The 20,171-nt window shown below is 34.9% G+C and overlaps 1 protein-coding gene across 1 annotated transcript; it reads right to left on the bottom strand.

Moving 5' to 3' along the window:
• Nucleotides 1–1,009: 1,009 nt before the first annotated feature.
• Nucleotides 1,010–19,619, bottom strand: cd4-1 (CD4-1 molecule). The gene is made up of 11 exons (XM_056269918.1): nucleotides 19,481–19,619; nucleotides 10,937–11,052; nucleotides 8,164–8,257; nucleotides 7,896–8,063; nucleotides 7,668–7,811; nucleotides 5,416–5,664; nucleotides 4,654–5,028; nucleotides 2,288–2,527; nucleotides 2,095–2,201; nucleotides 1,929–1,975; nucleotides 1,010–1,469 (listed from the first exon to the last, which is right to left on the bottom strand). Exons 2-11 carry the CDS (start codon nucleotides 10,958–10,960, stop codon nucleotides 1,439–1,441), a joined length of 1,479 nt encoding a protein of 492 aa, XP_056125893.1. The 5' UTR covers nucleotides 10,961–11,052; nucleotides 19,481–19,619; the 3' UTR covers nucleotides 1,010–1,438.
• Between the last annotated feature and the right edge of the window lie 552 nt (nucleotides 19,620–20,171).

Raw genomic sequence — 20,171 nt, 5'->3', positions numbered from 1 at the left:
ACATGAAAAAGCATACATTGATTGTAAACAATATTTCACTGGTTCTCTCTGGTTTTTGTATGTGTTCATAATTGCTTTGCATGACAGCCTGTACAAAAATGTTGATTGCAAATAAAACAATTAAATCTAGCACAACTGCGCAATATGCTAACACAATCTTTAACCCAATTTTAATAAAATTTGAATAAAGGGTGAAGATGCCAATTTTCCAATTAAGGCTGGACAATTTTGGCCACTACTGTACACGAATAAACAAGATGAGACTGCAGACATTAGTGGATCAAATCAGAGCAAGCATGGAATTTTTAAGTCACATTGAAATCAAAATTGAAAAATCTTGTTCTTTTTTAAGGAATATTGCAGTATTTATTATAAATGATTTATCTGTGCACATCATATTTATTTCAAATGAATATGTCCTCGTAACCTTTAATCACAACGGGGAAGAAAATACTATCACAACATTGTTGTTTATTGGTTTATTTAATCACTTTACACATTAATACTACATGGTAAAAAATGTACAATGGGACAGATTTTCATTTTTAGACCCTAGGCAGGTTAATGTAAAAAAAAAAAAAAAAAAAAGACAAACAAACAAGCAAAAATTTCTTTACAAAAATACAAAAATGTCATCACACAAATACAAAATTACCACACTAGAATCTCTACAAATGCTCTCAATTTTGATTTGACAGCAACCACATTTTCAACTTTCTAGAGAAGCCACAATGACACGTTATATGTTTTAATACTTTTAGTTCTGTTTGAAGTCTATAGTCATGGGGTCCTCTGAAAAAAAAAATGATGACAGGCCAAAGGTACTTCTTCTCAATGGTATATTACAATCACTCTTCTCTATCAGCTTTAAATGAAGACATTTTGGAGTGAGAATGATCATACAATTTTGTTTCATGTTTTTATTTTATTTTGCATTATCAATATTTTTTCTTAAATAAAGATATATATAGGCCTAACCAAAAAAGAGGAGGGGGGTGGGGGGGGGGGGGGGGGGAGTATATTTGCAAATGCAAAAGAGCATTCAGAGGATAAAAAGATCAGTAAACAGAAGTCAATGAAAAATTATAGCACAATATAAGGAGGCACTTTGGGCAATTTTAATATAAAATGTACAGGTATATGTTCCTTATTGTAACAATATATTCTAGGCACATTTATCTTCCAGACAAGCTTTATAATATGTCATGTTATTTACACCTTTAGAGATACTGCATATTGGGTTGCATATAATATTGGTTCCTATCAAGCATGTTCAATTATATATAGTGTAGTTATGAGAGTATTTCACACAATAACAAAGAAATACCAGCATCCTCTGCACAATAAAGACAGCCAGTTCTGTTATGAGAGGCTTTGTTCAGGCAACTGTACATTAACATGATTTAAATCAGTAATAAAACTGAAAAGCAGAGGATCCTCAGGTCTTGTAGAATCCCTGTGGCTGAGGACTGAGACAGAGAGAGACAACCAAACATGAGGATGAGGATGATGCATGTTCATAATTACAGTAACCACAAATGCAGTATGTAAACGTGATATCAGTGCATTAGCTAAATGTATTATTTGCAAACAAATTATGCTTTAGGCCTTTCTGAACAATTTTTGTGATTATTTTAAACAGACTTATCTAAGAGTTTCAGTTCCCCTCAAGTTCAAACAGGTGTGCTATCAGAGTAATCACAGGTGTAATTAATCATGTCATAATTCAACCAAAAACGGTCAGTATCAAAATTTTGAACAGTAAATCTACTGATTTTGTGAAATGTTTTATACTTGAAAAAAAAAAGTATAAAATTGATAAAAATGAAATTTTGTTCTATAATGAAATGCCATTCATATGTTTTAAGTGTATGTCCAAATACGTTATTATTAGCATGTCTAGCATATCTAACAACCACAAAACTCACGTTTTGCAGCAGCAGAATCTGGTCTTTCGTCGTCTGTACATCATAATCTGTTAAGAAGAATGAAAGACATAAGGCATTTGATTTTCACCTTTCAAACACTTCACGAACGACAGCAGTGTGTTGAACTGAATGAAAACTACTCTTGAGTATCCCAGTGAACATTTACCTGTTTGTGTCTGCGAATGCCTATAATGGCGATAACAAGGAGCAAGATGAAGACCACAACTCCACTGCTGATGGCAACACAAAGCCAGATGTCCACTGGAGCTTTCTCTGTGAAACAATTGATTGACAGCAGACATGTTACACATTTTATTGCACATGTATCACTCTCTCCCTCTTTCTTTCACTTCTCTTACCAATCTTTAATGATAGCACAGCATATGTCAACCTCTTCTCATTTTTCCAGAGTTCACATGTCCACTGGCCACTGTGTTCCATTGTCACTTCAGGGATGGACAGAAAAGGTGAAGAGTGAAGAGAGGAGCAGGAGCGACATTTCCATTTCACCTCAAGGTCAGGGGCATGTGGATGTCCTAATGTGCACGTCAGATTCACCCTCTGGCCTACATAAACTCGAGGACCTCCAGATGAGGAAACTAAGAGAAGGAGAAATTCCAGAGTTCAGAATGAACCAGCCAAGAAACGTTTGCATTGTAAATGGATTTATGAAGTCTTTAAAACGTAAACATTTGTGGTTTCGAGCCAAAATTTTGTAGTAATTAACGCACAGTGAACCGTTATTCATCCAAAGTCATTTCAATGTCCAGTGTCACTTTTGTTGGGAATCAACTTAGCCTGAAGCTGCAAGTTACTCGTAATTTAAAGGAACACTGTACTTTTCACCTTATTAAAAAGTTTTACTTTGAGTAACATTTTTGAAAATATGTTTCAAATCATGTACTCACATATGTGGTAACTACAGTCATAGGCCCGGTTTCACAGCCAGGATTCAGCCTTAGTTAAATTAGGACATGTAAGTAGCTTTTATAAACTTGTCTTAAAAAAAACTGATGTGCATCTTGAGACAAAACAATGGCACTGACATATTTTAAGAAATGTCAGTGCAAGTTGCTTTCCGTTAAAACAGCTCAAATATGCATTTTAGTCTGCGGCTAGGCTTAAGCCTTTCTGAAACCGGGGGGTATTCTAATAAAAGCTGATTTATTTTATGTGAGATCACATAACCAGACTAATATTAGTAGCTAATACTAACCTGCTGAACTCCCTAAATGCACACTTTTACTTGTTGTATGAACTAATACTAGTAAAACTGAAAACACCCACGCCACTAGGTGTCAGTATAAGTCGAAGATTTCTGTTATATCTTGACTTATTTATTGTAATGTCAGGTGTAGACAATAAGACTGCATGCACATTGACTGGTCTAGCCTGAAATTTAAACTTTAAGCAAACAACATTTATGGGACAGGTCACATGTCAGAATTTTTTTGTTGTTGAGTGGAAATTATTTAAATGTGAGTACGGCAAACATTTTTGTGAGTTTTCAGGATATCCCCATTCAAGAAGATAGGACTTGGTCTTGGCCTGAAATACAGTAGTTGTCCGGACGTGTTCCGGCCGCAGAGTGAACAGACTTTCCTTGAAAGGTAACTTTGTAAAGCTACGCCATTATGGAAGCGCTGTCACAATATTGACTGAAAGTAGCCAAGTAGCGTGGTTAGTTACTAGACTAGACCAGTGGCGTAGCCACGAGGGGGCCTGGGTGGGCCTAGGCCCCCTCATTTACATGTCCGGCCCCTCAGATTTCTGATTGCTTAAAAAAAAAAAAAAAAAAAACCTTTAGGAGGCAAAATATTTTTTTAGTGATTATGTGAATTACACTGCGCAAACCAAAGTAATAGGCCTACTACCCACCGGATGAAGAAGGGTTTCCTCTCAGTCTCCACAGTAGCCTACATAAAATATTCATTTTATTTTATTTTATTTTTCGTGTTCGCATTTATGAGGAAAAAACAATGTTACGGACGTGTTCTCCTTTACGGACATGGGCGCTCTGAAAGCGGCACTAAAAGATGCTTTAAAACTTTCACAGAGACATTAAACAGAAAGCACAAACCCTTTCTTTAACCTGAATTTCGTTTTGTAGTAATTGTATCTAAATTTTAATGAATGTTTTATCAACCAAATTGCCTGGATTTAATAAATAAGAAGTAAATATAGCAGACGATAGATAGCCTAATCAGAAACGGAGGCGCCGGCGCGTGAACTGGAGCTCGTCTCATAAATGAACCGAAACTTAGCCTACTTGCCTCACATGTCTACTTTTAAACAGAACAATTTAAAAAGAAAGAAAACAGACTGCTTATGTAATCCTTATGAAATGTGCATTTCTCTCTGGCGCGTTCACTACTGAAGATCGCGAGTCAGCATCGTCAACTTCATCTTAGCCGACAAAGAAAACACTTGTTTATTAATAAACAATTAAAATATCTCCTTGCTATATTTTACATATTCATAATCATTACTTTTGCCGGTTCTTTGTGACAGCTTTTAGGTACTTTATTGGCAGCGCCACCCTTACATGTTACATGAGTCGCCACCGCATCACCAGAATAGGTATATACAATTCTGGCTATATATATATATATATATATATATCCTATATATATATGTTGCCCCCTCATTTAAAGACGGGACCCCCCAAAAATAAAATTCTGGCTACGCCCCTGGACTAGACCCCCAACAATTGTCTTTTACCTACCCTGCAGAACCTCCACCTTGACTTTACTCCTGAGGGTCTTGCTGTAGAACTTTAGGTAACAGTTGTACTCCCCCCTGATCTTCTCTGATACAGGCAGATTATTAAACGATAGATCCTGGTCTTTTAACTCTCTTCCCTGGACCTTGCTGTCTGTGTCCGGTGTGATATCCCATCTGACCACGGGACCAATGCTGAGGCTGAGGAGAGACTGCTGCTTTTGGTCACTGAGAGGAGTGAAGTTCCAGCTACCACCCCGAAGGCCAGTCTCATTTAACACGGACCAGGGAATGTTAGAAGACAGGGAGCAAGGAATGTTGACTGTAGAGGACGGGGAGGCCGAGGTATAAATGGGATCTGGTGGAGAAGGGGAGAGGTCTAGAGAAAAAGAGATGAAAAAAGGAAAATGATCACTATTATTATTAGCAATTTGTACCTGCTTTGGACATAAAATAAACAATTAATAATAACATAATATAAATAAAACAACAGTTGTATAATTATTATATTGAAATTATATTAAATATATTGTTTATCTATTTCCATTTAGCATTACAAAAAAGGTAAGGGTAAAAAACTTTTATCAGTGCTCCATCATGATTCTGCTAAATTTGACATATTTCACCATTTTTGTCATTGACTTTAATTATCTTTTATGTTTCTCGTGTATTATACATTCCTTATTACTTTAGTAAGCAACTCTCAGAATGTAAAAACTTCAGTAAATGGATAGATACACTGCGTGTTTAACTCATGGAGTCTCACCTATTACAGAAACAGTTGTTGTTGCTTCAGCTTCTCTCCCATCATACTTCACCTTGCATGTCCAAACACCACTATGACACCTGGACACATCTTTGATGGAAATTGTCTTTTTGTAAAGCTTGTTTTGATGACAATCTGAGTTTTCAGGTGGAATCCATGTTACACTGGGCTTAACTGAACTATCGTCCAGTTTACATTCCAGAGACAGAGGGTCACCAAACATCACGGCCGGTACCTTGGGTATAGTGACTAAAACAGAGAAAAAGGTGGTGAAAGGTGGAATATGGCAACATTGGAGAATCTTATTATGTAATGTGTATAGTTATAGCCAAAAATATCCAAGTGTATATGAAAGTGGAATAACCGATTTAATCCTGTTAATAATGCCAAATATTCAGTTTAGATTAAAGTCATTCTAGTGGTTAAATTCTTCGACTTAACCATTGCCTTTATGAGTGTAGTATGGAGATAGATGATTATAGAATACACTCATAGATTAATGTTTCATGCAGTTTTTATTTTTTTGCAGTTCAGCCCTATGACACAGGGAGACAGACTACTTCTGCAGTGTGTACATCCTGAATTGAGCTCAACAGTAGGTGAGCCATTCCACCGAATGTATTTGTATGTATAAATATGCATGAAAATACAAGTGTCCTGAACATTAATATAACTGCAAATTTAAAATCTATCATTTAAAACATTTATTAAAAAAATACTGAGACCTCTAAAAAGTAGCTTTTGTTACATCTAAACCTTTATCATGAAATATAATCATGAAAATCGTCTTTTTTTCCCTTTTTTTTTTTTTTGCATTGTTGTGTATCTCAACGTACTGTCCTGTTACCTAAATGATTTCTTGTGTTTAATTGAAAAATATTAACTTTAGGTAAGTCACTAGAATTTGCTCAGTGTCCTCATGCTATTAGCATGCATGCTATGTGGCCATATGTCATGTATTTGATGACTTTTTGCTTAAAAACTCAATCCTGTTCCTTTCGGTCCTGTTACTCATACAGTATGAAAAATAACAGGAGTGAGTTAAAGTAACAGTAGTGAGTAGTGTCCTCTGTTTTATTGATTTAATAGTGTGAATATTAGTTGATATAATACTATTCACCTGATTTGTGAGTTTTACAGTTGCAATTACTTAAATTGTAGACTTACAGGGAGCCAGTCGACCACAAAGTGACTTAAACTTTTTGTCTTCATCTTTCTAATATTTTATCTATATAGAAGATGGAGAGAACCCAAACTATGCAGGTGCCAGAAACACCCACCCATGGCATGCTCCAAGAGAAGGAGCGAAACACACCCGCAAACCCTCTTTTCCCTCCTTTTTGTACACTCTCTCTCACACACACGCACATATGGACACTCATTCCTGTTACCCAGTATTCATTTCTGTTACCAAGTGTTCATTCCAGTTACTAATCGGTTTTTTTTTTAACAAATAAAGTTAAACCACTGTTTTTATGAGTTTTGTTTGGTCCATCATTAATACAATTGTTTAATAAATTAGATAATAAAAAAAGTTAAACTTGAGGCTTCGGTCTTCATTAAAATGGAAAAAAAATTACTTTGTGTGTTTTTTTTTATTAAAATACACCTTGTCTTATTATATGATGTTTTTTTTTTTTTTTTTTCACAAATATAAATTATTTAAAGATATAACCCACCATTTCTTTAAAATAAACACTTTCTTGGGGGGGGGGGGGACAAGGAATTAATTGACATGCTTTTGAACATTCTTTTTAAATAGCACATGAGTTTTGGGAACAGGACTGAGAAAACATGCATCCGTCTTCTGCTTAGAAACCTTGTAAAAAATGAAATACATTTACCTGAAATTGACCAATACACATTTTGGATAGTTAAATATGTGTAGTATTAGATTCAGTGTTGAAGAAAATTTAAAAAGAAAGTTTAATTTTGAATAGTTACAACAAGCAAATGTCACCCATTCGGTGGAATGGCCCACGTGTCATTTCCTCATGTTTTTGTCAATATTTAAACTTTTTTGACTTCTGTGGAACGCAAAAGAAGATTTATTTATTTGTGTGTGTTTTTTTTTTTTTTTTGTCCTAAAATTAAACTGAATGAAAATTTTCATTGTATGGACAAAAACAAGGAATGACATAATGAAGCATTTTTTGAGTGAACTATTGCTTTAAGAGATTTTGAGACTGTAAAATTTGGATATTTTTCTACTTTTTGTTTCGCACTCACACTCTCTCTGTACTTTGTCTTACCATGGTACAGTTTGTAGGTCTTGGTGAATTTAGACGTTAATACATGCTGTTCACAGCGCCAAACTTCAAAATCAAAATCTTGTACTGGTGAGATTTGGAGAGAGAAATCCGATAACAGAGAGGCATGTGTCTTAACATCTTTCCCTACAAAAGACAAACATACATGTGCAGTTATATCAAACACTGTAGCCTGATTATTATGGTGGCGTAAAACGGTAAGCATCTCACCTTTTTGGATCCCACTCTGAGGGTTCTTGGAGATAGTTGGTTGGTTAGTTTGGTCTAACCCGCAGTACCAGTTCACATAAAAACTTGATTCTTTATTTGGTATTACCGATACATCTCTAGGTAGGATAGCAGTCCCTCCTATCTGTGCGTAAACTACTATGGGGCTTTCTGATGATAGAAGAACACATCGGTCAGAAGAAGAATGCTTATACAGCCTGCATCTCATGCTCTTCGCCATGTAACAACTGTCAAGATATTTGCAACCTACCTTGCGCTTTGAGAAATCGAACAAGCAGCGATATTAGTATCCAACTAAACATCATTCTGTCCTCAGAGCAGAGCCAGAGAGGATGAATGGTGATCTGTAAGACATAGCCATAGAGAAATGCATCACATAGCATAGAGGAAGGAAGGGGCTTGTGGTGGGCTCAGATTTGTTTGAGAGAAACTGAAACAGTGCAGGATGGTGAGGGGGAGACAGAAGCTTTGTGGTGGGCTTTGGGTTACAGACATAAAGGAAGACAAGTGCCAGTGAAGAAACATGAAAGAACAACAGCTAGAAAGACGGCGAGACAAAGAGGCAGAGAGGTGTGTCTGTGGTGGGCTGAGATTGTGCAGGGAGTAGATCCGTATCCCTCTCGTTTTCACCTCTTCACCTCCTCCTCCAAAACACCCCCTCTCTTCCTCCCTTGTTCCACGAAAGGCGGATCTCTCCACGCTTACACACAGAAAAAAAACACCACATGGCGCTGCTGGTGCTGTCGCTGAGCTTGGAGTGTGGTGTGCATTATGTCTGTTTTATCTGATCTTGGCTTTTTTTCTCTTTTTGTGCATGAGATACACCGAAATCTCTCCTTTTACTCCTTCTGAAGAGATTGATGATTCGAAAAAAATGCAGACTGATTTTTTACAATGTGCGCTCTGTAAATCCTTTGGTTTTTGACTTTAATTTGCCATATTCTTTATATTTCTACAACGGCAAGGTCATGGGTTGGATTTCTAAGGGATGCATGAAAATGATAAAAATATAATATAGGCCTACGTTAAATGCAATGCATGTCGCTGTGGAATAATCGTCTGCCAAATACATAAATGTAAATTACGACTATTTTAAGATAAACAAGCTCAAACATGAATGCACATTTAAGAAAATCTAATTATATACCAGGAAATGATATTGTTCCAACTTGATTTTTTTTCACAATTTTGCTTTTAAAATTATGTTTTATTATTTTTATTTTTGCCTGTCCACCACTGAGAACAAAAAGTGGCTGTTTAGATTCAGTTTATTTAGATTGATGCATTGAATTTATATATAAAATAAAACAATGAGGCTATTGAGGCTATTATGAAAAAACTAGGACTTTCTTGAAAAAAAGTCAATGTTTATTAAATATAACTTCTGGTATAATTTGCACCAATATAGTTGAGCACCAAAAGTATACTGCAAAGAACAGTTGGACCTTTTGTTAATGGCAGTTACATTTTTATTAAAAGTACTAAAAATCCAACAACGTATAGTTCAAAATAATTAGCCATATGGAATATACATGTTCATGCGGAGTGGTAAAGGCTATTTATGCATATATGATATGGCTTAAATTTTTTATTTCAGTATGAAAAAGAGCAGTTTTCAAATAAATAAATAGAACATTTACCGGCACACTGTCTTATCAATGGCTAATGAAATCATGAATCATTCAACGCAGGCGTTGCATTCTGGGAATCTAAGTTGCTTTGAATAAAAAACTGCTATGAATTTAAAACCATTAATTGAGACATGCCGTTATAATAGTTTCAACTATTTGTACTGTGATGTATTTTTTAATTAACCATAACTAACATTTCTTTTTCTTGCAGGAATAACATTTATATGCTTTTGAAACCTAAATGTTCCCAAACACTTTGGCCAAAGTCAGTGTGTGTATGTCTGAATCATGTTCGAATATTACAATATTTTTGCTGGTGGGATTCTCTCTGAAATTGGTATGAGGTCCTCCGGCCGTGATTAAAGCATATTCGAAGGCATTGTCTGGAGTCTGGTTAATTATTGCTGCGCAGCAGGTTATAGGACACTAGAGATCTTATTCAAGTTATAGTACGGGACGTCGGCTGAGTGGGGCGACTTTCTAGAAGATAAATTTGTAAGCGTTGATCAGGAGACGACACAGGTATTTCTACCACAGTACGTAAGGTCCAAATGTGTTTATTCCTCTGAATCTGAATTTAAATGTTCCTTCATTTTTGCTGCCAATTATTACCAAACTGTCTAATAGTGAACTTAGCAATTGTAATCTGATGAATGTTTTAAGTCTCTAGTAGAGCAAAGAAATGTGTAAGAAATGAGGGAAAAGTCTATGAAGAATGAGAAACAGAACAGAGGAAGAAGAGAAGAAGCACACAAAGAAACGCAAACGATAGATGTAGAGATAAAGACAGCCAGAGACTGCACCTGAACAACTAACCCAGAAAGACAGATGATCAGGGCTGTGGTCAGGATGGAGGTTAAACAGTAAACAGACACACAGAGATGGAGGAGAAGGGAGGGGAACATTAGTAAGACCAAGAACTTGAAACAAAGCTTTCAGAAGTCAAAAGACAGTCCTTCAGTTCATTTTCACAGCATCGCATTCACCAGAAGAATATACGTCTGTTTTAGATCCCTTGTGCATCTGATGTCTTGCTAAATTTTGTGTATTGGAAAGTTTTCTAGTTTCTGTATGAAACAAGTTTTTAACCATGTAACATATGAAAATATAAAGAATGCAAAGCTTAATTTCTGTTAAATTTGCTTTCTGTAATTCAGCATATTCTACAGTAATATAGACTTCACAGTAAATAATGCAGCTTCATTTAGTTTTTTGCTTCTAAGGTAATATAACTTAAAAAAAGGTAGAAAAAGGAATTTATCCGCTATTCTGATCTAGAGAAGCATAAAAACAGATTAAATTAAATCATCCATAATAAGAACTGATTAAAGCTGCCACGTGCAAATAAAACATTTTATAATTAGATGTACATCTTTGTGTAAATATACTCACCTTATGAGCGAAATACTTTATCATTCCTCTTCAAAGTTCTGCAGCGGATGTGTTCACTTACAGGCCAAAATATTTCTATTTAACCTCCGTTGACGCCTCCCCTCTGTCTGATTGGCCTGAGAGGTAAAAGAAGACGTCCGGTTATTTACATAAAGCTGTTAAATTCTTTTCTTTCTTTTTTTTAGATTTTGGTTAGACATTTTTCTGTTTTTTCCATGGAAAATCTGAGTTATCACTTGAAAATGTGTACGAAAATTACTTTTCTAACCGCATAATTTCTGCCTCTAAAACATGATTGTTAGAACAATATAATAAATCACAGTAAATTTCTAATTCGTAGGGAAATTTTAATCAGATTAATGTCGGAAAAGTTTCAGTGACAACAATTAAATGATAAAATTTTAAAGTTTTCTAAGTTTTCCAAAGATAACCAGAAAAATGTTACGCCCAAAAACGTTCTGAGTAGGTTTTTTCTAGTCTCCAATAAATATTTTCATATAAAGGACAACATGTTTTCTGTAACCGTATGTATTCTGAACAGCCTATTTTATATTTAAGTTTTTCTGTTTGGTAGTTTTTTTTTCCACCGCATCATATTTTAACTGACTCAGTCATGTCCATTTATACTTTTAAATGTAAGTATTCTATTAGTAACCAGAGTTTTAGATCTGTTGATGTTATCTAGTCCATTTCAAAACATTTTTATTATGAATAAACATCTTTATCAGCATGCGACGCTCCGAGCCCAAAAGAATAAACTCTAACAATTTCTATTCCTCTTTTGTCTTTTTGGGGTTCCTTTTTCCTTTACATGCATTACATAACATTACAATATTTTTGCTGGTGGGACAAATATTTAACATTTTAATATCTATCATCTGTTCAAAGAGATCCGATGTCTAACAATCATATTAACCCGCACTTGGAACTCGAGTGCATACGCGGCTTGAGCAAATATGAGTTGAATATAATAACATATAATGACTGTACTAAATAAATGCACCAAAATGTATTTAAAAAATAGCTACATTTATTTTATGCTAAGTATACTTCAAATACATTTACAAATTTATGTACTTAATATAAAACCCTATAATTGCACTTTTGGTATACTAAGTCGGCTAAATTAAAACAACTTATTTTGTACTTTAGTTATCCGAAAGTGCTGAAATCCAACTAAAGATATACTTAAGTATATTTGATTGTGCAAAGTGGAACTATTGCAAGTATACTTGAGGTACACTTTAAATATCTTGCATTTAAAGACTGATATTATACAATGATCATACTATCCTTACAAGAGATATTAAAACACATTTTAGGCTTAATATTAAGAAATGTGCATTGTGCAATAAAGAAGTACTCCAAATGAAGTTTATTTGTAATATATATATATCAGTGTCAAGCGATATGTCTAATAAATGTATTTTAAACACATTTTGGTTTAGGGGTTTTTTCACCATGGTATGAACAGATAATTCAGTTTAATTTGTATAAGAACTTTAAAAATTGTAACTTGTACAAATGTTCTCAGTTTGCTAAATCAGCATATAACACCACATATACAGACTAAAATGTTTAGCTGTATGTCGTTCACAGATAAATTTGACTTGATAATATGTTGACTTGAATAAAATGTAGATGCCTATTCTGTAAATTACAGGATTTTTTTATTAATTTAAATGTTATTTCTTAAAATAACACAAAAGAGGAACACTATTTGAAAAGTAAAAAAGAATAATTTCATTATGTAATATGCAATTATGAGGCAAATATGAAATTTAAAATGCATTCAAATATAGATCATTTAAAGAAGCACGGTCATGGATAAACTATAGACTGCCGTTTCTTATATTATTCAAATAAATTAGCACAACCCAACTTCCTCTAAAAATGGACTGATCTCAGCTGTGTTACTTTATTTTTTAATGACTAAAAGGTTTCTCTGTAATGTATCACTTCTGCTATAAGATGACCAATGCGGTTCCTCAGAGGAAAACAAACTAAACAAAAGCTAAAGGATGATTAGGAAAAGAGAAAAATGCTTTTTTTTTTCAAGTCAAGTCAGCATCTTTCTGCACAATACTTCTCTTTAGATCTCGCTCTTCTCTTTAGATTTATATCTTACATTTATAGTTTGTAACTCACGAAATCAAATGCCTAATAAGCCCAAATAAGCCTCAATGACTTCTGATTCTTATTCTGATTATTGTGTTAGATTTGCATTAAAGGTGATTTAGAAAGCCCCAGCAATTCACAAGTCTTCATACGCAGCTATTAAGCTTTTAAAAACGACGGTTCTTCGGTCGTTCTTTGCAGCACATTGGGTTTTGCAAAGAACGCTTTTCTTAATAAGAAACTCTTAAACATGTTAGAGTTTTACATACTGATGTCGTTGGAGAACTTTTTCTGTCTAGGTCTTAACAAAACTGAACAAAATCAATGACTTGTGCTTTAAAGAACCCAGAAACGAATATGCTGACCTGAAGAACTCATAATGCAAGATGAAGATGTTCCTTCATCTCCAAAGAAGCATATAGCCAACTCAAAAACCTTTCAGCGTTGGTTCTTATTAAGAAAAGCGTTTTTTGCAGCACATTGGGTTTGGCAAAGAACGCTCTTCTTAATAGGAACCAACGCTGTAAGGTTTGGCTATGCTTCTTTGGAGATGAAGGAACATCTTCATCTTGCATTATGAGTACTTCAGGTAAGCATAGTATTTTCTGGGTTCTTTAAAGCACAAGTCATTGATTTTGTTCAGTTTTGTTAAGACCTACACTGAAAAAGTTCTTTGTGGAACTTCAAAGACTGTCCAACGACATCAGTATGTAAAACTCTAACATGTTTAAGAGTGAATAAAGCATCCTGCTGTAAAAGAATAAATGCCTTAAAGAAAAGCGACAGGTACTGTAGAGCATCTTTCAGCGCTGTATGAACAGGAGTGGTTTGCTAAGGGGAACCACATGAAGGTTGAAACAAACATGTTGCCTGCCTCACATCTGTGTCTGAGGTTTCACCTCTCTGTCATTCTCGCTCTTCCTGCCGTGCTCAGTTCATCTTCTTCAAAAAATACCTTTAGCTTCATGTAGTTCTTAACGATCACTATTCTCCCTCCCTCTATCTATCCATCTATCTCCACATTCTTCTTGATTCTCCTTTTTCTTTCGAAGCTGTAAGGAAAGACCCATTTTAGAGGGATCCCTCATTACTCACACAGACTGAAAAGGTGTCGAGACACCAACATAATCATTACTGAAAGAAAGAAAGCAAGAAAAGTGGGCGATTTATTTCAATATGTCCCATACAGGTTTTCGTTACGTGTTTCCCCTTCAGCAAGTCATTTCTGTGTGTACTTGACTGAAGAGGACTGATATTGTCCTCGTCTCCCACACATCTTACCTTATAACTAGTATGAAGGACTTTTTGGGGCAAATAATCAACACTTTTCTTTTGTCTTGCCATTTTATCTACAATCTTTGTCTGGTATGCTAAAATTAGCGATAATTGTAATACTGTTTTGTGAGAGATTCGCTAAGCCTGCGTGACTAACGGGGGATCCTCTACCAGATCTGAAATTTCAGAAACGTTTAGTGATTCACATACATCTGCTTAGACTGTGGGCTGTAGGAAATGTTGAAGAAGTCTGAGGAGTGCAGAGAGTGCTGAAGAAGACTAAGATGGACGCCATTGCAGGCAACAGCTTCTGGGTTTTCTAGTGTAAGAGTTTCACATGGTGAGCTGGCTGTTTTGGAAAAGTGAGTGGAAATGACATAGAAAGACATATTGCATTTGTCGCTTTCATTCTTGAGTTTTAGTTGCAAACCTCCTCCATTTAATTAAGTCCTGTAGGTTTGAAATGCAAGTATGGCAAAATGTCAGTGGAAAGAGATGTCGACAGAACGAGAGATTACTGACATTTGGTGTGAGGCTTACAAAAATGTGTATTTTTAGATTAATGTACAGAAGATTAGATCATATTTTAGACTGCAAATTTCGAAACCTCACACTATAGATGATGATTCTGTTCCATTGCGTAATTGTTGCGTTCGCATCATGCTGTGTTTTTCTGCTGACGGGCCTACCTGTAAATGGCCCTCTCTATTAATGTATTTTCACAGAAATGCTTAAAAAAGTCATACATATTTTCAGAAATCTGTCATCTATAGTGTAATTTCCTATATACTTGTTCTCATTTTCATTTTCAAGTGGAGTTCCATTGAATGCACAATATACATTCAAATTATTTTTTTTGTGGCTGCCATACAATCTGGTTAAGATGACGCTTGTTTACTTTATTGAGGTGAATGAATCACCTGTCATCCTCAGTGTCTTCTGAGAGGATTAAAAAACATTAAACATTCAAAAAAATGCTGCCTATTAAATGCCTCTTCCATAACAGTAGACTCAGACCATCTATAAAGACAGATTTGTTGTCTTCTTTCTCATGAATTACATTTTCTGTTCCAGAATGAAACTACCGGTCAGGTTGGAAAACACTCTGACAAATTGTGTGGTATGTGTGTGGGACAATAAGTGAGAGGATGAGAAACAAAGAAAAATGTCTGTATGACACACTTTGTGAAAGAGGGAATCCTGCTCTCATTATGAAAATCGCTCCCTCCTTCATAAAAGCAGAACTCTAACAACAAAATCAAACACAGATTCACTCTGTATTTTCAAACTTGAGGTCACCGTTACACACTCCTAGGTCAAGTGTTGCAGTTTTGAAAATGAAGGGTCACGCCCATTGTTATGTAACACTGACCATCCAAAAAGGCTGTTTCCTTGACTATTAAAACACACTTATCCTATTCTTTTAATTCCACGTGTAGAATCTATGAAACACATATGTATTCTGGAATCAGGATGCTGACTTAAAGGGATACTCAACCTGAAATTGTTCCTAACCTGTCTTCTGCTGAACACACACACACACACACAAAAAAAAAAAAGATATTTAGAAGAATATGGGTCACCAAACAGTTAATGGACCCAATTGACTTCCATAGTATGGAAATAAAAAATACTATTGAAGTCAATGGGGCCCATCAACCGGTTGGTGTCCGACATTCTTCAAAATATCTTCTTTTGTGCTCAGCAGAAGAAATACATTTATACAGGTTTGGAACAATTTGAGGGTGAGTAAATGATGACAGAATTATCATTTTTGGGTATATCCTTTAATTATTTACTTATTTATCGTCCTTTACAGTCAGAGAAGGATGCTAGATTGAATTCTCAGAAGATCAAGAGATGTTGTCCAGTGATCTTTTTTAAAAGTACATAACATATTTTAAACCAATCATAACTTTCATTATATTGATAATACCGAACGACTCTAAAAATCCAAGCTACTGAAATAATTAACATAGGAAAAAGGTCATAACCTAATGTTCTTTAGATTTTAATGAAATAATGTTAAAAAATGTTACATCATTGTGCAGTTAACGACTCATTCCACATAATTTGTCTATTATAATAAAGATTATTCATGTGTGACATATTGCTTGTACATTGACCAAACTCTCTTTCATAAGCTGAAATCCATGCATGCGCAAAGTTGAACTGAGTGTATGTATGTATATAAATATCATATTATATACATTATTTATAATGGCTAATGATAACGAAAGACAGTGGCCAAACAAATCCTTGTCTGAGAAAATGAACCTGTTTTTGCATTATGCATTACCCATTGTAATGCATTTGGCATTACAATGGGTAATGCATAATTACATTGTAATGCATAATAATTGTGCAAACTGATGATTGTGCTCATTTAATAATTTTGATTCAGATTTTTGTCATTGTGTTAGTGTATCTTAAAGAACTTGTCTGTTCTCTATTTCAGAGATTTGTTTCTATCACTGAACAAGTGCCACTCCACAAATACAGGCCGCTGCATTAACACCAAACGGCTAGAGACAAAATGCACTGCTATAATCTGTTGTTTTATACTGTGATCATTAATACTGCTTTATTTATAACCACTGACAACCCAAGTTGAGGTAACACTTTTTAGGGTGACGTAGTTACACGTTACATGTACTTACTGTAGTAATAACAGTAAATTATGCATAACTACAAGCAACTAAGACAAACCTTAGTAAGTACGTGAAGTTAATTAATTAAAATGTAGTACTTATTTGTGTAATTACCCTGTAACAATCTCACCTCAAAATAAATTGTAACCCAAGGTGATTATTAAAAAAATGTCAATCGTTTATTTGACATTTTTTCACTGTGCATTTTGAGCTGCACCTGAGGTCAAAAGTGTTTTTAATGGGTTGAATTTTGGAAAGACGTTTGACAGAACGAGACAAAGTCGAAAAATATAATAAAGCTCGTACAGCCTTCTCTATATGTGCCGCTAACATGAGAATAGTTTATTGCTGCATAAAGTCAGTGCATATCTGTAAAGTCAGTTATGCTGGAATGATATTTTCATAATAAAATTAGCATGATAAAAAAAGCATGTACGATAACCATACTCAGACATTTGCGACTACATTGCTATATACCCTGACAAACAGAATCTCTCCATGACATCTTCGACACGTTTTATTCACCTAAGGGAACGCAATATGTTGGACTCTTGAAAAAAAATCTTATATTGATGTTGTCACGAGGGATAGCAGACCTACTTCTATGTTTTGTATGTGATTTTCCTCAACAATACACAGACAAAAAGAGATCTTTAACAAAAGGCAGTGATGTCTGACAATGACGCATAGTTGTTTTTTATGATCGGGAATCTGTTTGTATTTGTATCATAACTCCTTTCCCCTGCAGAACACAATGTGGCCTCAGAACGTATTTGGACACCTAAGCCATACTTAAACAAATAAATACCATTGCATTCGATAACAAAATATCATATTAAATGGCATTGCTATTGTTGTTTTTTAATCGCACAATTTTCAAGCAAACTATTTAAGTGATAAAACAATACATTTACTGTTCAAATTAAGACAAGAAGAGTGTTTGGATACTTTTGGATTGTCAGACGAGTTAATGTGATGAGCTACTTGTGGTTACTCTGGTTGGACACCTGTGTGAACTGGGGAGCTGACTTTATACATCCAATAAAAAGCATCTTAATACCAGTTTTAAAAGTATACATTTGGCAGACTCTCATCCAAAACAACTTACACTGCATTCTATTGCATTTTATCAGGTTCATGCAGGCCTATAGGAATTAAGCCTTGTCTGAGCTGCAGGAGTTAGTTGAGGATAGCTCTAGCAGCATTTTGTTTGCAGACGACGCTTACATTGATATTTTCTATCTAATGCAATGGCATTCATTTTTAAGTGGGAATTGTATTGAATACATTCTGATAAACTGCAATTAATGTGGATGGATTTCCGTTAGTAAAATTGGGTGGAGGATGAGGATGGTGTCTATTAAAATAAATAATTCATAGTGTAAAAGCTGTTCACAGTCTTTGTTTCAAACAGGGAAAGGCTAGTAGTTTAGAGCAACCCATACCTTGAAATTTTGAAGCAATACATTATGTGATAGGTATACTAGTGACTTAAACATGAACCCTTTTCCGAATTTAAATGTAAAAATGTCTAATATTGTAAATGACTTTTATGAAAATCTGCTGTTTCTGTTCAATATTACCTAAATATACACATGTTTTAGGTTTATATTGATGTGTCAGTGACCTCAAATGATTTAAATTAAATGTAGCAAATGCAAAAAGTACACCTCAGTCGGACTGTGAACATTTAACGTATTACGAAACTGTTGAAACTTCACAAAACCTTCATCTTATCACACAAGACTAAACCTGAATAGTACTTAAAAGTCTTTGACTTAATCTTCACCCAGTTTATAAGAGTTTGTCTGTCGACAACAAATAATTGTGAATTTTTAAGTAATGATCCGTATTTAGGCCTTGGCCTACAGTAGCCTACGGTTAGAATTAAACAGAAGTGACTTAATACGATGTCTAATATCTGTTAATATTCTGCACAGTAAAGGCTGACACATTTAAACAGCCTATTGTATGTCTACAACAATAAGAGTAATAAAACATAAATGCACATTGACACAAGATAACTTAGGCTATTATGCAGCAAGACTTCCAAAAAATAAAAACAACCCAAAATATTTAGTAAACTATGTCAGTATATCAATATACACCTAAAATCTCTCTTGAATTGGTTATTCATGTTATCATTCAGCTATTAAACTTTTGATATTGAGTATTTTTATTGCTAGACAGACAGCACACCAAAAACAACAGATCGCCATCCGAAACATCTACAACTTCACATTACAATACTTTTTTTTTTTTAAGTAGCCTATATAGGACCATATTATTTTAATGAACAAAACTAGCTGCTTGTAAAGAAGATCATTAACGAACTCCACCACTGTCATTTTGTATGGAATATTTGATAGCTCGTCGTTTGTGTCAGACATTTAGCTGAAGACAAAACAGCTTTATACGAGTAAACACATATCTATCAGGCATGCAGACTAATAACAAAAAGCATAGTTTGTCTTTGTCATAGTAACAGAGCAATACTTACAGTTCTGATGAAATGAGTGTGTGTGCGTGTGTATGTGTTCTGCTCAGGATCTCAGAGCTACACTGACATTTTCTTCCAAACACACTCAGTCACACACATAGGACAGGAAACTGCAACGTGATTTGCGCAGCTCTACGCTCATGTGGTATCGTAGCATATGCCTTTGTTTTTACTTTGACAGTTTACCTCTATATCAGTGCCACACATCATTTATCACACCAAAGGCCTTCCGTCTGCATCAGCGAGCCTTTCCTAAAGCTCTTTTCTCTTGCATTCTGACGTCTTTGGGGCCGTTCACACAGAACGCGTTTTTCCATCCCAGTGCGCTACTTTTTCATTATTTTTCTATTGTAAACGCGCTAGACCATAGGTCGGCAACCCGCGGCTCTAGAGCCGCATGCGGCTCTTAAGCGCCGCCCTAGTGGCTCCCTGGAGCTTTTTCAAAAATTTGAAAATGGAAAAAATATTTTTTTTGTTTTAATATAATTTCTGTATGAGGAAAAACATGACAAATATTCTTAAAGTTTTTCAACGTTGTAAAAATGTGTATGATAAATATTTAATTTCAACATTTCTGTCACTGAAGAATTTACGTCATAGACTGTGACACACGTGTCTGTCAGATCGGCGTGATGGTAGACCGGTGGCTGACAAACAAACAAACAAACCGGCGGGTGTGTCATGGGCCATG

This window comes from Rhinichthys klamathensis, unplaced genomic scaffold (genome assembly GCF_029890125.1).
Source record: "Rhinichthys klamathensis goyatoka isolate OS25496 unplaced genomic scaffold, OSU_Roscu_1.1 h1tg000295l_1, whole genome shotgun sequence".
Lineage (NCBI taxonomy): Eukaryota > Metazoa > Chordata > Actinopteri > Cypriniformes > Leuciscidae > Rhinichthys > Rhinichthys klamathensis.
This window is presented reverse-complemented; position numbering and strand designations above follow the sequence as displayed.

What these genes read in the sequence shown, in the direction of transcription:
- cd4-1 (XM_056269918.1), bottom strand. Translation starts at nt 10,960, where the DNA reads ATGATAAAGTATTTCGCTCATAAG. An exon ending in TAAAGTATTTCGCTCATAAG is followed by an intron (nt 8,258 to 10,936) that starts GTGAGTATATTT and finishes TATGTCTTACAG; the next exon opens with ATCACCATTCATCCTCTCTG. An exon ending in AGATTCTGCTGCTGCAAAAC is followed by an intron (nt 1,470 to 1,928) that starts GTGAGTTTTGTG and finishes TCTCTGTCTCAG; the next exon opens with TCCTCAGCCACAGGGATTCT.